The following is a 17,735-nucleotide window of genomic DNA, read 5'->3' as shown; positions in this document are numbered from 1 at the left end:
TCAGCCGATCTGCTCTCCCCAAGCTAGAAGCAGCAGTTAAGGGCAGAGACTGCAATGCTTCCCAGTGTGAGCGAGAAAATAAAGCTCCTTTTCTCAGGCAGTGTGGGGTGGAGTTTAAGGCAACCCAGAAGAGGTGGCGGCCAAGTGCTTGCTGTTTTTTCTGGCATTCGGACAGGGACCTTGGCTGAGTCGGTCTCTCTCTCTCCTCCTGAATCTGGTGGGAGGAGTGGCTTTCCTTGCCGAGCTTGAGGAGGGGAGGAAGCACTGAGAGCAAGAGTAACTCCCGGCCGCCTCTGGGTTAGGGTGGAGCCACCTTGGGCCTCCGTCTCTCGATCTCCTTGCACCAGGGGAATCCTTCTCTAGGTAGGAGCGAAGAAGAGCCACTGCCCTCCTCTCCCTGTGGCTCCTGCCCAGAGAGCTCGGGCTACGCCTCCCTCCGACCTGGTCACCTTCCACGCCGGCATCGCTCCTGAGTGAACTCTTCTATCCTCAGCTGTTGCGAAGCACAACCCAATGCGCAAACTGGAAGTCGGTTCCTGAACTTCCGGTTTGTGTCTTTGGTTGTTTTTCCCATTCCGGAGGCTTCAGGGAAGCCTCTGGAGGGCGAAAAATGGCCAAAAATGAAAGCTGAAGTCAGCTGGCCAGCACACACATGCGCACTGGAGCTGACAGGGCAATGCCTTGACACATGGCTCCAAGTGCCACCTGTGGAATGTGTGCCATAGGTTCGCCATGACGGCCCTATGCCATTCCAGACAAATGGCTAATCTAGAGCAGGTCCTATTCATCCCCTTGGGCTGGTTTGAATTTTCCCCAAAACTGCTCTACATAAAATGTCTCTCTAGAGATTTGGTTTTGCTTTCTGGCTCTCATAATTTCAACAGAAATGGAGGCATAAGCCTCAATAGAGCAAAGCAACTGAGGATGCAAGCAGAAAAGCTGGGAGGGTTGGGGGTTTTTTTTTGGGGGGGGGGGTTGTTTTCTACCTCTAAACTGCACCCAGCCCTTGCCATTATGATGATAGCTGCAGTAGATACTCTTTTTTCTTAACTGGGAGTAAAGAAGACAACTTTCTATGAATGTTACTCACTCTGTACAGTATTTCTAACTTTGTTTAACTTTTTGGAGCTGCTTTCCTGAGATGATCTCATGAGAAGCTGCTATGTGGAACACATGTGGACAACCTTCCATTCTCTCCTTATGTGGAGAGGTTTCAAAGCACAGGTCTATTCATCGTTCTTGGGTCTTTACTATTATTAGTTTTGCAGACACATTTTCAAAACCATGTCTCTCCTCAAAGTCCTCTTCTAATGCCTTTCCTGATGATGTTCTCACACTCCATAAACTATTTCATGGCTACTGTATGTACTCCAAATTAGTTTCTCCTATGTATAAGTATATAGATGGTTGCAATTCTCATATATCTCACAATGGACTCAACAGCACTTTATTTTGTTGTTGTGATTGTTCATTGTTCAGTAAATTCCAGGTCTTGATGCAATGCACATTATTGAGGACCCAGATAGTTGGGGGCAATATGGTGACTGTAAACCACTTAGAGAGGACTGTAAAGTACTGTAAAGTGGTATGTAAGTCAGTGCTATTGCTATTTTACCAGTTTATCAGTAGCTGTTCTTGTCAGCTCATATATATTATCAATGGTAGAATCTAACTTCCTTATCTTTTGTTAATCTCTTTTTTTATTGTCCTCAATTTTTCCAAGCATTAGGATGTTCTCCAATGATTCTTGCCCTCATATTGACTTCAAAAAAATCTACGCTTATAAGCTTAATAATAATAGCAACTGTTGTTGTTGTTAGTTATTATTATTATTATTATTGGTGAACTCATACTGTTGAATTCATAGATTTAAAAAAGACTGAACTATACTATTACTATTGACAAATATTAGAATGAACTGTAAATAGAAAAGAACATATTCCACCTTTGAGAATCTGAAACTATTCACACAAGGAATACAAAGTTTCAAATGTTATCTTTGAAGCACTCAAAAATCTAGCTTTTGGTTGGAAATTGGTTCAGGTTTAGAGCTGTTGTGAGACAAAATATCTTCCAAGGTGGTTGAAATAGCCCATTTTGAAATGCAAAACAGCTGCCTCGTAGTCAAAACAACTGCTTCAAATATTTTTGATTTCAAAAATGTTCATATTCAGAATATTTGCCTTTGTTTCTTTAAACTTATCACCCCTTTGGAGAAGCCTATCAGCTCTATCAAAGGATAAATTTCTTCTCAATCCATTCTTTCCATCACTATTTATATACATTAGGGATACAACCTTGCAGAGAATAGTGTGAACATTTGGATAACACCGAGCTTTCATTATACTTATTCTACAATCAAACAATTATTTCAAATATAAAAGAGGTTATTCACATGTTCACATTCAAAAATCATTGCCTTTGGTCGTAATGTGCCAAGTCTCTTCTGTTCTTATGACTGGCAAGGAATATTACATATGGCTCTAGTAACGATTAAGGTCAGTAACCCACTTAATAAAAAAGTAATATAAAACATTATCTCATTACAAGGTGTTCCAAAGCTCTAATATATTCGTAGCAAGCATATGTAAGGGAAGGGACAATGACTATGTGTATCATGATATCATCATGCAAAGATGAAGAAGTTGCTAGATCCTTGTTCGTAACCCCTATTGCGCCTTCCTACAACTCCATGGAACAGTCTGCTTGTTCTTTGTTTTTACGTTTTGCTGTTATGATTTGCAAGGGTTATTGTATATACCATGGGTAGCCATATATGTCTTTTAGATACAGTACATAAATGGACAACTACACCACAGGTCAATTTTCTAAGAAATCTTTCCTGGAATTATTGGAAGTAAGTAAAGTGGCAATCTTGTTCCCCATTTTTGATTTTGCTTTTTACTACTTTAAACCAACCCAGAAAAAGTATGGATAAAGATGAAGTGTGTGTGTGTGTGTGTGTGTGTGTATATATATATATATGTGTGTGTGTGTGTGTGTGTGTGTATATATATATATATGTGTGTGTGTGTGTGTATGTGTATATATATATATATATGCGTGAGTGTGTGTGTGTGTTGTATAAATGTGTTGTACAAATACAACACAAATATAAAAAGACAACATTAAAAATAAAAATATGGGTTTCTGCCTGCATGATTTTCTGTGATGAGCCGAAGGACAGAAAGAGGGAGGAGTGAGCTCCCTCCCATGTTTGGGCATACCAGGGGTTGTAACACAAATACATATATATAAATATACACACACACACACACACACACACACACACACACACACTTCATCTTTATCCATACTTTTTGTATGTATGTATGTATGTATGTATGTATGTATGTGTGTATATATATACATATATATACACATATACATAAAAATATACATATACACATATACATACATACATACATACATACATACATACATACATACAAAAGTTAAAGAACTAAAGGAAAGCCAAAAGAAGAAAAGGACAAATGGGGAAAAAAAGAACATAGCAATCATTTCTGGAGGGCTTATCTCAGCCAGTGGTTCTTCAGTCAGAACATGAACACACACGGACATGTTCTGAACATGTAACAAAAAAAGGGCAAAACAAATGCATTGCATTTACAAAATGATTTTTTATAAAATAGAAACAACATCCTGATTCACTTTTAGCTTTCACTAGTCCTCAAATGGCTATATTTTCTTGGCTATCCAAAACAGTGCTTGATTAGTTTTGAGCTCACCTGATATAAATGATAAATGATTCAGCTTTTCAAAAAATAAAGCTCAAAATTAAATGCAGGGCCGTCTTGTCTACTTTTTTAAAACTTAGCAGAAGAACCATCATCCCATTTCTATCTGATTTCTCAGATTTCTGATGTTTCCATACTTTATTGTATCTGCCTGTACCTAGTGCGACAAATGAAGTTTTCATTTACTTCTTTCGAGTGTGAAATCTCCTTGGAGGAGATTACTTGCCATTCAGTAGAGATGGTTATCAAGTGAATTTAGTTGGAGAGAACATTCCAAAGTCATGGAATGACCACTGGAAAAACTCAGATTCAAGTTGCCACTTAACACACCTCAATAGCAGAAGCCCTCCCAAACAAACTTTTAAAATATGATCTTAGAGTAAAAGCAGGAAATATAAGCAGAAGCATTTTTTCATGGCCCAAGCAATGAATATCAGCACCCTGAATTGGAATCAGAAATCAATTGGGAGTTAGTAAAAAAATAAATTAAGAATTGGCATAATATACTCAAATTGTTCAGTCATGATCAGAATTTTGGCCACAATTTTTTATACTATCTGAAATGTAGGAAATATTTTCTTGAGCAGTTTCATGTATATTGTATTCTAAATAAGAGGTTACTAGAACAGAAATTATCGTAGTGAATCAGTATTTTGCCACACTGGGGCCATGACCGGTTCAACAGCCTGAACAGACGAAAGATGTTTTGGATCACAGAGGTTATTGCATATTTATTTATCACTTAAATGGAATCGACCCTAAATTTCATCTTTTATGGTTGCAATTCCATCCAAAACAGGTTGAACACCACTCACCTGTACAGATAAATCATCCACTAACAGCACATCTTTCTTAAAAGGACTGAACTTCAGTTTGCTGGCCCTCATGCAGCCCATTATCACAGCCAAGCACTGATTCGGGAATTCAATTGCCTCACCTGGATCCAACAAAAAGGAGAAATAGAGCTGGGTATCATCAATCTACTGATGACACTTTACTCTAAATTTCCAAATGACTTCACTACATGGTGTTATGTAGATGATAAACAGTACGGGGAACAAAGTGGAATACTGCAGAACCCGTACGGTATAAATGCCATGCTGTTAGTCTCCCCAAAGTAATACTATTGTTCATAGTATCAAAAAGGGGGGTACTAACCATCAGCTTAAAATTAAGATTTTTCTGGGCCCATTTTTTCCAGGTGTGGTCTCAATATGTTATTATTTAATGATGATGATATTACCCTTAATATATAATATCCTAATTCAGCTTAAAAAAACCCATTTCTATTAATTATGATTATCATGAAAGCAAGGGTTAAATAAATACACGGTTAGCTGAACCAATCAAACAACATATTTATATCTTTATGCCTTAAAAGCCAGAATGAAATACTAAAGAAACCTGATCAAGCAGGCTCCTCAGATTGAACTGCTAGAAATGTAGAGTTCATATCATGTAAATTTAATTGATGTTGCCCTCAACTATTTAGCATGTCACAACATAACTACCATGAGTTTTAGATGATCTCTACAGAGTCAGATCCTAAAGATTGCAAACCACTTCAAAAAGCTCCCCTGGATAATGCTGGAGGAGAAAAATGTTTCTTTTTTGCCTCCTTCATCAACACAACAGCGTTGGGAGACCTGAAGAGCCACAACAGAAATAGATCCTTCTGGACAAAATCTATTTATGAGGTTGCTAAAAGATGTCACAAACTTGATGGCACATAATCAGTTAAAAATTACAGTACCATTACAAAGTAGGTTCAATAATGAACTTTTTAAATTATTGTACAGCATGTACAAGACATGTTTCCCTCATTCTAGTCATCTTCCAGCTTGCTTTCTCCCTATTCAATGAGATTTTTACTAAAACTCTAAATAGGCTCTTAATATTTAAAATGCCATATATTCTGAGCACCATCCTTCTGCCCAAGTTAAAGTTTAAAAAAGCAAATTCAGAGCCCAAACTCTCCCTCACTGCTTAAAGGTGCACACTCCATCACAGGTCTCAGAAAGAGTGCTTTATAGCCTATAAAGCACTTCTGATTGTTGCAAAACATAGCATGCTCACATGCTCATGATCTGGGTTATTGGCAAACTGTTCAGACTAACAACTGGTTGCCAAGTGCCTTATGATCATCATTTGCAATCTTCTCTGCTGGGTCCCCAAAGTCAATGACGAAGCTGCAGGGAAGGCTACACGTTTCTGCCACTTGATAGGAGCATTGCCTCTCATCTCTGGAGACAGGCTGTCAAAAGGATTTCAGCTCTGTGTCTGCTTGGATTTTGGCAAGCCAAGTAGGCATAAGCTGAAATCTTTGGCAGGCAACTCTTTCAGGCAGATCCTTGAGTAAAAGAGCTATCTGCTGATAATTTTTGTTTTGTGTTGTTTTGATTGCAAAAAATAGCTGAATCCTACTTCAATTGTCAAAATTGGTTTAATTGCCAAAATCAAAGCAGGAATGGAATTGAAATCCTTCAGCAGGCAGCTCTTTCAGCTAATCTCAGAGTGAAAGAGCTGCCTGTCAAAGGATTTTAGCTTCATACCTGCTTGAAATGTCAAAGTTGTTTGGATTTGTTTGGATTGCTGAAATTGGTTGGATTTGCTGAATTTGCTTGGACTGCCAATATCCAAGCATGCAGGGCAGTGGTGGGTTTCAAAATTTATTAGAACCTATTCTGTAGATGTGGCCTCTTTTGTGGGAGTGGCTTGGTGGTCATGTGACTGGGTGGGCGTGGCCAACTTGGAAAATGTGGTGAAACTTACTTAACGATGCTCTTGCTTAGCAACCAAAATTTTGGGCTCAATTGTGGTTATAAGTTCTCTTACTTTTTCTTTCTTTCTTTCTTTTTCTTTCTTTCTTTCATCTCTCTCCCACTTTTTTTCTTCCTTTCTTTCTCTTTCTCTGTCTGTCTGTTTGTTCCTCCCTTCCTCCCCTTCTCTGTCCCTCTCTCTCTCTCTGTGTCTGTCCATCTCTCTCTGATTCCCTCCCTCTCTCTGTCTGTCTTTCTGTCTCTCTCTCACACACACACACACGCAGACACACACATACTGTGTCACCTTGTTGAGTGTTCCAATCACATTTGAAACACTCAACAACTAGCCTGCATTTATGGTTTTTTGCAGCATTCTACAGTCATAGGACCAAAATATATGGTTAAAAGTTAAAAACCTGGCAGCAGCGTTTTTCCCTGGGACCGATGCCACCACATCTGCCCTCTTTGGGGACAGGTCCTCTTCAGAAGGACGAGGCCCCGCTGGTCCCCTCATGCTCATCTTCCACGCCATGGAAAACAGAAGCGTGTGCACACCTGCACAATTACAGCCCAGAGCAGGACCAAAGACCCTCTCCAAACTGGCCCTTTCTCCTTGGAGGGCATCGGAGGGAAGCTTCTGGAGAAGCCCAGGTGACTGAGAACAAGTTCCCGTCGTTACGAAGTCTCCGAGGCTGTAATTGTACGGGGTGTGCGCACGCGCCTATGTTTTCCATGGTGTGGAGCCGCTGCAAGGCTCTGCGCGGCCAGCGATTACTCCGGAGCCCCAGCGGAGCCCCTGCCCTCCACTGAAACCTTTCCATTTCCCAGAGCTATAGTGAACTTCATTTCTTTATGTGGCTTGATAGAGAAGATCCAGTGCAGACATATTCCTTAATAAATAAACATTATTCCACTGAAACAAGTGGAATTTTATGCTACGTAATGATATTAAGCAGAATTTTATTTCTTTCATACATTTCAGAAAAGAGAGGATATTAATATATATAAGCAAAAGACTTGATTAGTTGTACTTCTTTCATGCAGCAGGTACCTCAATAAACTTCATGTAATAAAAATGTACCCAAGACACTTTGGGGAAAGAATATGAATCAACTACATTCCTATAATGGCTCTGATTCAGAAGAGGAAAAGGCATTCATGATCTCATTGCTACATATGATGAATAATGGAAAAGCAAGTCAACTTCCAAAATACATACATTTTTGCTGCATTAATTATACTAATACGTTTGACTCTGTAAACACAGTAAGGTCTTTGCCTTGGCTCGATTTTTGTACCAAGCAACTGTAGCCCCAACTTGTTTTGTATTGTTTTATTACATTAAATCCACTCAAAGTTCAGAGTCAGGCAGGACCCAATTTTAAATAAATAAACAGGATTACATTTAAACACTTCTCACCCTATCTGCCTCTGGAAAAATTTGCATGATGATCAGGAAAGAATGGTTGGAATTGTATACATATCATTTAAATAACATAAAAGAGGGAAACATGTACATTAAGGTTCCATGTACAGTCACCAAATTTACTTAACTTACAGGCAGAATGTACCATGGGAAATGATGGAAGAAATAACAACAGGAATTAAATTTATTTGATGAAGCATCAATCTCAGACATTCTGATAATAATACTGAGATGGCTAGACGGCTAGAAGTGAAGAAGACTTAAGGAATTTCTTGCTGAAGGTGAGAGAGATTAAAAAGCCAGCCGGCTGTTCTGTATTAAAAACAGACTATAAGATTATGTCAACAGGCCAAGGTAAATAGCAGAGAAGAACCTGCGGTAGTAAAGACTTTAATTTCGTAGGCTTAAATTTTCACTATAATGAAATAAAAAACCTTCTCTTAACTGGGAGAAAAAACTATGTTAGAATGAGACATGCCAGTAAAAACTGAATGAAAACAAACTGATATCTCTAAACTGTGATGCTGGAGTATATTGATTAAAAATAGCCTGCAAGAAAAATGAATAATTCAATCCTAGATGAAGAGTGCTCATTTTAAGCACTTATAATGAAGTAAAATAGATATTTTGAACACACAATAAGAAGACATGGACACTAGAGGTGTTTTTGAACATTTAGAAACACCAAAAATCATCGGAAAAGAGGCTAACAGAATACATAATGCCTACATTGTACTTTTTTAATATAAACTTGCACAAATTTATGAAAGTTGTTAAAAGCTCATGCAAGCATGAACTTTTAAGAAATAACAGTCCCTGACACATGATGGTGAAATGATGTCCACTGGATCGCAAAGAATTGGAAGAGGCTGAACACATTTTAAATAGCTACAGCATGACGCCCAATATTTAATCTGACAAAACATGAAAAGCACTTGCCATTTGGGAAATTGTATCAATTTAATTTAAGTGCAGTCCTTGACTTAAAAAAAGGTTCAAAGTTTGCATCTTCCTCCCAGACAGTAAACCTCTACTTCTCCTCCCCTTTGAGATCACTAGATCCTTGCTAGTACTAGCAACGATACTTCCCCCTGTGTCTTAATGATTGCTGAATATCTCTTTTTCCCATTCCAATGGAAGTAGGGAAACACTGATGCCTTCCCTCGGAGTATTGTAACTTCATTGGAAAATGGACAAAGCATTCCGGCAGCATCAAAAATGATTCAGTCTTCATCTAGACCAGTGTTTCTCAAACTTGGCGACTTTAAGTCCTGTGGACTTCAACTCCCAGAATTCCCCAGCCAGCTATGCTGGCTGGGGGATTCTGGGAGTTGAAGTCCACAGGACTTAAAGTCGCCAAGTTTGAGAAACACTGATCTAGACCATAGTTGCCAACCCATAATCTAGAAAATGTAAGTGGCCAGTTACTGTAAGTGTCAATGCCGAACTAAACCTGGCAGAAGCCATTTTCCTAGTTCATCGTTGCCACACACTAAGGAAGAGGGCAGGAGGTTGGAATGCCTTGCTAGACTCACCATAGATCTTTCTCATGGGAACCAAGGTCATCTCCCAGGTAATAGGAGGAGAAGAGTGCTTGAGGAGCCTGTCAAGTAACCTAATTGGCCAACTTGACCAGTGACATTTGGGGAAGGGGTTATTGCTGGCTTTAATTATGCTAAAACCATGGGGAAAGATTCAGAGTTGGTTTTCCACTAAGTGTGCCAATAAGATGTATCTGATAAAGAAGTTCTTTGAAGAAATAAGTGACCTCGGAGTTCTGATTTGCCTGGGATCGTTAGTCGGAACCTTGACATTAGGTTGCTTTTATGGCTCACTTCACCAAAGAGGCTAAATTTTTACATTATGTTATGGATAGTTTTGGTAATACTGTTTTAATATTATAACAATCTCATTGTTGCCAGAAAACTGCAACAAAACCTACAAAAATATATTTTGTCTCAATACCAAACTTAATGTAGGTATTTCCTTACTTCAGAATGCAAAATTCACATAGAAAATGGAAGCAATTTAATACGACACAATGCTGGCAACTTAATTGGAAGTGATCAACTTACTTCCTATTTTAAGCATGGAAAAAGTTTCCCTGTGTAAATAAGGAAGGAAATCTATTTAAACACACAACCCTTTTAAAAGATATTTTAGAGCAATGGTTCGAAGTAATTAGCCACCAACAGCATTTCTCATCTAAAATGCATTATTTTGAAAAGAAGAGCATCTGAACATGCATTACCATCTCTTAAACGATCCACTATAAAAGTGAAGCCTGTAGTTCTTGGGTGTAAGACATATTCATACTTCCGAAGTCCATTTTTTTCAGCAAATGTATCACTGCGGGCTTTAGTTTCATCTACAGACAAAAGTAGTAGGAAAAACAATTATTTAAAGGCCTTAAATTTCAGCACTACAGAGAGCATCACTAGCATAAAGGATCAAAGAGGTTATAATAGGATGCATTTATTTCAATAAAAAATCATCATAAAATACTTATTTCACTTTCTTACATAAACATAGACAAGCTTTACTCCCAAAGTCCAATTCTTAGAATGCAGAATACAACTGTCAGGAGAGAGCAGCAGTCACGGTATGCCTTGGTCCAAAAGAGTTTCAAAAATTGCAGGAACCAGTCCCAAAGCTTGAATCAGCAGCAATACCTAGAACCTATCTATCAGGTTTCATAGGATTAAAGATCCAGGACCCCAACGTTATATTTATTAGACATTATTTCTGCTTTTCATTAAAAATAAATAGGTAATGAAGCACAGCAAGCAGGAATCTAGGAGTCCATACAGATAAGCAATATGTGAGAAAACCTTGAAAATTTAGATATTTATTTCTATTAACCAAGAAGCACAAGTTGTTGATTTTTTTAAACAAAAAACCTCAAACTTCAAACCTCAGCCTATCAGATTGTCTCTTCCAAATCCAACAGGAAGAATGAAAGCACTATATTAAGTTTAAATACTAAATTCTGTTAGCATTTTTTTAAATGAACAGGAAATGTTTGGGACATTATGTATCCTGAGAGAACATAATGAGAAACAGCATTAGCAAAGAGCAATGATACATGTCATGACTTGTGAGGGAGCATTCTATTCAATATATTAACATTAAAAACCAAATCAATCCAAACAATAGAACTCTTCAAAACAAGTTTCATTTTTCTTTTCCTATACTTAAATGGAATAATATTATCACCATCCTTAAAAGTATGAAAAACAACTAATAATGCCTGAAAAACTAATAAAATAATGTAAAAAAGCTGAAGATAAAATGTTACATATTTTTCACTTTAAACATTTTAAATTAAATCTACATGACACAACTATAGATAAAACAACTTACTAAGGCATAAAATCATGCCTAAAAGATCCTAGACATGCCTCAACATAAATATTCTACTAATTATATTATCAGATTTACAAAAATATTTTTCACTATTTATTTATTACAAGCAAAAGTAAACATTTAACTTTACGCATTTATTCTAGTCATTACTAAGTACCGAGATGTGAAAGAACAACTCTTTACTTAATATTATATAGGATTATTTTGCCTGGCAACACATTCTAAGAATGATTTAACTCGGAGACACATAATAAAAATGAAAGATCTTCCACTAACTCAGTGTTTCTCAAACATGGCGACTTTAAGTCCTGTGGACTTCAACTCCCAGAATTCCCCAGCCAGCTATGCTGGCTGGGGGATTCTGGGAGTTGAAGTCCACAGGACTTAAAGTCGCCAAGTTTGAGAAACACTGCACTAACTAGTCTAGTAACCTGGCCAATAGTATTTTGGCAATACTAAACATCTTGATTAATTCTGGACATCGGTGGCCTGACTTGATTTATAAAGAAAAGATTCTTTAGTTGAATAGAAAGAACAAGAAAAAATATTGTACTTAAAAAAAAAAACCAAGACCATAATTAAATGCAACCCAACTTGCATTTAATTAGAATGTCAGTATTTTTTGCAAGCCTGATATTGACAAGTTATCCTTTCAACCATTGTTCACTTCTGTGCTGTTTTTTTTTTCTTTTAAGAACCCTATAATCCCTTAATTTGGGATAGAGTCAGGGAGCGGCTGAATGGAGCTGAATGTTTACTGGCCAGATGCCCTTCCTGATGCCTATATGGAGTTTGCAGCAGTTATTTACTCTTTGAGCCCCGAGAAACATCTGCCACTACCTAGGATTGAACTTTCAACCTTCTGAGTGGGAGACAAGCATCTTCACCACTCGGCCACCACGCTACTCTTCTGTGCTGAATGCTGGATGTGCATTTTTAAAATTCTATCCAAAACTCTTTCACAATGCACATCAATTCTATAACCATATTTTTGGAACTATCAACACTACATTAATTATATATTTTGTATGTGGCCCAAGACAATTACTCAATTCCCCTCAATACAACCCAGGCAAGCCAAAAGATTGGACATCCTTGCTTTATGAAGTGTTTACAAATAACTATTTAATGTTCTGGATTTAACAGTAAAATCTTTTTCTGGTATGATATTAATGTAATTCAACCTACGTATAGTATTTCCAGCAAGTGTCTTAAGTGCATTGAAGAGCATTAAATTAAGTAACACTGAGCTACCTGTGAGATCAGTTCCTTCAGGAAAGATGAGGAGCTGTAGGGGTTCATGGATATCACAAAAATAATCCAGCATATTTCCAAAATGATTTTTGTCTTCTTCCCATTTCCTCTGAATGAAAATGAAGGCAGCAACCTGCATGGCCCAACCTAAAACAAATTTGAAGAATTTCTTAAACACTGAATTAGTTATTTATTTCGATGGTCCCTGAACATGACCTAGATTCTCAAAGTATACAAAGATGCTTGAATATAAGAACTAAACATATTTCTTAATAAAAAATATATCATAGTGTCTATGATTATATTAAAAACATAAAGATGTTGAGATACAGTATGCTGCTAAAACCTGTGGAAAAGCAAGACTTGTGTTAACTGTTTGTTTTTAAAATCAAATCTGTATTCATACAACAAAATGTTGCAGCAACAATGGCTTGATCCCAAAGAATTTCTTCCTATAAATTATTTTAAGAAAATGTTTCATAATCTATTTTTAAGGAGACTTTGAAGGGGATACATGAAAAATGATCCCCCTTTCCCATTCTGCTAATGTTAAGGGCTAATTAGAAACTTATATTTCTACTGGAATAAATTCTACATTTTGTTCCTTAGGGATGATTTTTAAGAGGAAACAGATGTCTAACCAAACTGTCAATTAATAACTGTCAAGTAATGCCATTACTTCTATTTTCCTTCTGAACTGAGTTTAGACATTAAATCCTTCAACATTATGAAATATACATGAGTCTAAGCACATTTGAGAATTAGATATTAAGTATAGAACTATCACATTATATATAATTTTAATTATTGATTTAAAAATGGCAAAAAAAATAGCAGGGTCATTTCAACCCTTTCCAAATTCTATTTTCTATTAGTAGACTTCTGCATTATTTAACATTTACCATTTCTCCTGTTATTAAGAACCGAACAATTTCATTTTCCAATTTAGTACACTTGGGATGTATTGGTACTACAACTTCTAAAATTCTGGGGAATTTTCTCAACTCCAACACAGCTGAAAACATCCAAAGTTCAGGAGAAGCTGATCTTGTGGTTCATCACATTTCAATTGTTTTTTTTTATTATTATTATAAAACAGCCAAATAATTCCTCAAAATTATATGCATATTATAAATCATAGATACCATCTTATGTGTTATAAAGCAGCAATCCCCAATCTTTCCTGCATGGTGGACCAGCAGTAGAGGAAAAGGGATTGTTTTGTATGTTCATGTGCCACTAGTGCACATGCAGTTCTGCATACTTGCCCACTAGTTGCCCACCCCAGTTCCCAATGGGCCACAGCCCTGACCAGAGGTTGGGGACCTTTGTTATAAAGTATAGAGATTGGTCTACAGATCAATTTTTGTAGCACCTTAGTGTTGATGAGGCAAAACAAGCTTGTTTCACGAATATTTCTGAAAACCAAAAATTACACATATACACACACGGACACAGTTTTTGGGGAAGTGGCTGTACAATCAGTTCTAGGCCAAACTTCAATACTGGATTGCAACAACCAAGAGGGAAACTAGAAGAAATCTTATCAAAATGCTTAAAACGAAATTGTGATTTAAATGATTTTTGTTCCATTGAAATGACTGTTGGTGCCATTTCTTCTAACAAAGCTTTCACTGAAAAAAATGGATTGAGATTTAGACTTGATTAATTATCAAATTAGATAACATGTATCTAATGTATGATTACCTCTTATTTTCCATTTCTCTGAAACTCGTGTTCTTTCCCCTTATCTGGATCAGCATTAAAATTCATATTGCAAAAAAATAAAAAATAAATGGTATCCATATTTCTGGTGTAAACAATTCAGTAAAAATGATAACATTATAAGGAACACTTTCCATCATGTGGACTCAAAGCTAATTCACAATATAAATAACTTTAAGTAACTCTAAGTCTGACAGCTCCTGATACGATTGCTGGAAGACATCATATGACACGGTTGATCAGACTCTCACTTAAAAAGTTCATCACCTACAATCCACAAGCTATTTATACAAGGTTTAAAGGAACACTGGATACACACATACACAAAACCTTTGACTCTATTCAGATATTGGCTTGCACGGTATAACAACAGACTTCCCTCTAAGGAATTATGGATATGATGGGAAGTACAAGCGTAGTGACAAATTCAAGCAAAATACAAAGCAATTCCTGGTTGGGAAATCACTTTAACTATAAGTGAACTGTTGCAAAATAAACTGTGTTGCTTCAGTGTTTGAACAGTATGTGGACTCCTATTTACAAGGATTTTATTGCACAACCCATCTTCCTATCTATTCCATCTTAACAAACAGGCATTTCTAAATTATTCTCACATTCCAATTTGCTTTGTCTTTATTCCCATGTTCCTTTCCTTACATTTCTGTTCAATTCACCTTTTACACTTTCTCTCCCTTAATTAGCCTTAATTGTTTATCTGGTGCTAACTTTCTTTACTTTCTCTCAACAGGTGAGGGAAAATTCTTTAGCTCTCAGGTACATGTTCTGTGGCGAGGCACATTCTTACCTCTTCACACCGACAACACTTTGAGCTTGCTGGTGACCCTGTTCGAGGTGCTATCTCAGCTACTGCTGTGTATTTTTAGGAAGGAGCATCCTGATTTGCTCCCATGTCACCATCACCAGTTTTCACACTAAAGGTACCATAACCCATTATGTTGTACTTGGACACACTATGTCATATCTTCAGTCAACTAGAAACTCTTTGGCCTCTTTTTCTTTGGGCACCACAATCATTGCGCCATCTTCTCTTCAACAAATAGCAGCTACCATATTTTTTGGAGTATAAGATGCCTTTTTCCCTCAAAAAAAGTGGGTGAAAATCTGGGTGCGTCTTATATACAGAATACAGCACTTTTGGGCTACTGAAACCCTGCTGCCTTTGCAAAAATGGACATGCAGAGGGCTTGGGAGGCTTGCAAAATGCTCCTGAGGGCTGGGGAGGGGAAAAACGAGCAAAAAACAGGCCGTTTTTGCTCATTTTTGCCCCCACAGCCTCCAGAAGGTCTACAAGCCTCCCAATGCATCTACACGCTTTCTTTTTGCAAAAAACAGGCCTTTTTGCTCATTTTTGCCCCCTACCCCAGTCCGTAGGAGCATTCAAAGAGCCTCCCAAAGCTCTGCATGCCCCCCCTTTTTTTTTCAAAAAACCACCTGTTTTTTGCTTGTTTTTGGACCCACCCAACCCCCAGAAGCACTCTTCAAGTCTCTCAAAGTTCTCCATGTACCCTCCCCTTTTTTTGCAAAAAAATGAGGTGTGCAGAGGGTTTGGAAGGCCTGCAGATTGCAAAAACTTTTTTTTAAATTTACCTCTTCAAAATCAAGGTGTGTCTTATATTCTGGTGCGTCTTATAGTCCGAAAAATACGGTAGTTCTTTGAAAATCCATCCAAAAACCCCAAGACAATGTAATTCTATTAAAAACAACCAGCTCTACTTATTAGCTTCTTAAAAAATACGAATATACAAGCATGATGTACATGAGAGATGGATACAGATGGCCTTGCAACTTTGGTTGTCCTCTCATAATGATTCTTCACAACTCAGCTACTAAGTAGTTTGGAATAATTGTTTTGTAAACATTTTCTCTGACTTGATGCCTCTAACTTTATTTTTTTTCATTTCCTATTTTTATGGTATTATCATGATTTTGCTCAAGTTGTTTATTGTTACTGCCTCTTATTTATGACCACTGGATTCTTAGATTGTATTGTAAATATTTTAAGTGTATTTATTCTATGTAAGCCTTGAAGAAACTTTGTTGAATTGGTGGTGGGATACAAATGTATTTAATGAATAAAATAAACAGCCCGATACCCGTGTCATGCTTTGATATGATAACCTCATACTGTGATGTTCTATATGTAAAAGTAAAAATATAAGGACTTTATTAATTCTAAAAAATAGTATGGTGAAAGGCTCTTCAAGAATAGTAGACATTGTAGGACTGTGACAGTCTTGAATTTGAAAGCTTCATTCTTTTAAATTGATTTCTCAATATATACATTAATTCAAGTTTTTTTTAGATTACTTATATAATATTACTTGAGGTTTTATATTATGTATTTATTCATATCTGAAGAAATTGGAGTACCATCCTGTACAAGCCAAATATGTCAAAACTGGCCAACTCCACTGAGATACAACTAAAGGAAAAGAATACAGACACTTCTAAATAGCTACTCACTTCTACTTCATACACATTTTGCAGTTTTGTGCTACTGTGGAATGAACGAACAAATGAATGAATGAATGCTAAACTATTTTTATCATAGTTAACAACTTTGTGGAGTTGTTAAACTAGCACATAGCTCATTTCCATGCATCACTGATTTATTATGAATGCTCACTTCAGCAGCAAAGACTGTAACAACTCTCATGGATAGAGACAAAGGATCTCTTTCTTCTTATTTTGCCAAGTTAGTGAATGTCAAATGGTGAGAAGGTGACTGTCCTATGCCCTGTTTGTGAGCCCCTCAAATGGGTATGGGCTCAAATGGCCACTAGTACAGTAAAGCTCTCAACCAAGGTTACGTCCTCATAATATTGTACATGCTCTGAGTAATTTATTTCTAGTGAATTTACATTAAAGATAAAACAAAAAAAAAGCAATGTTTTGAAAGTTGCCGCATATAAATTGTGGTTGTCAATACCTTTGCCATATCTGAAAGTACTGCCTGTTTGTATCTTAACTTTAGTTCTGTTCTTGCCAATTATAAGACAAAACAAAATAAAATGTGAAGTTCTTGGTGGTCTCTGAGCTTGGTTGTTTGCTTGCAAATAGGAGCCAAGTATACCTATATCTGACTTCTTTAAAAATTTTGATTTCAATATTTTAATTGTAGCTTGTTGAAAATGTAGAATAGGAGCACGTGGTGCAGGTCTTATTCTTCAATAAATACTAAGCTGATTCACACTTAAATCTAACACTATACAATTTCTATGCTGTCACACATAAATGCCAACCAATAATGTAACTACTAACAACAGAATTTGGAATTCTGAAACAAAAATAAATTATTTTCTTGATAAGAGCTAAAACATAAAAATAAAAAAGACACAAAATAAACCTACTCAATAATTTCTGACAAATGTTATCAAATAACTTAAGTTAATACATTGTTAAAGAGAAGCTTATTAACCCAAT

At 36.7% G+C, this 17,735-nt stretch overlaps 1 protein-coding gene across 5 annotated transcripts in view; it reads right to left on the bottom strand.

The window, feature by feature from the left end:
- The window catches only part of LCLAT1 (lysocardiolipin acyltransferase 1), a 79,413-nt gene that overhangs the window by 28,011 nt on the left and 33,667 nt on the right, over positions 1 to 17,735 (bottom strand). For 4 of the 5 annotated variants that reach the window (XM_081942287.1, XM_081942288.1, XM_081942290.1 and 1 more), the window contains 2 exons: positions 12,567 to 12,713; positions 10,198 to 10,314 (listed from right to left, as the gene is read on the bottom strand). In XM_081942287.1, coding sequence (XP_081798413.1) covers positions 10,198 to 10,314; positions 12,567 to 12,713 — 264 coding nt within the window. Of the gene's footprint in view, positions 1 to 4,573; positions 4,696 to 10,197; positions 10,315 to 12,566; positions 12,714 to 17,735 lie in introns of all 5 variants that reach the window. The other variant, XM_081942291.1, reaches the window with a different exon arrangement.

Source organism: Natrix helvetica (genome assembly GCF_964273705.1).
Source record: "Natrix helvetica genome assembly, chromosome: 2".
Classification (NCBI taxonomy): Eukaryota; Metazoa; Chordata; class Lepidosauria; order Squamata; family Natricidae; genus Natrix; species Natrix helvetica.
The sequence above is the reverse complement of the archived record's forward strand: the minus strand, read 5'-3'. Positions and strand labels throughout refer to the sequence as shown.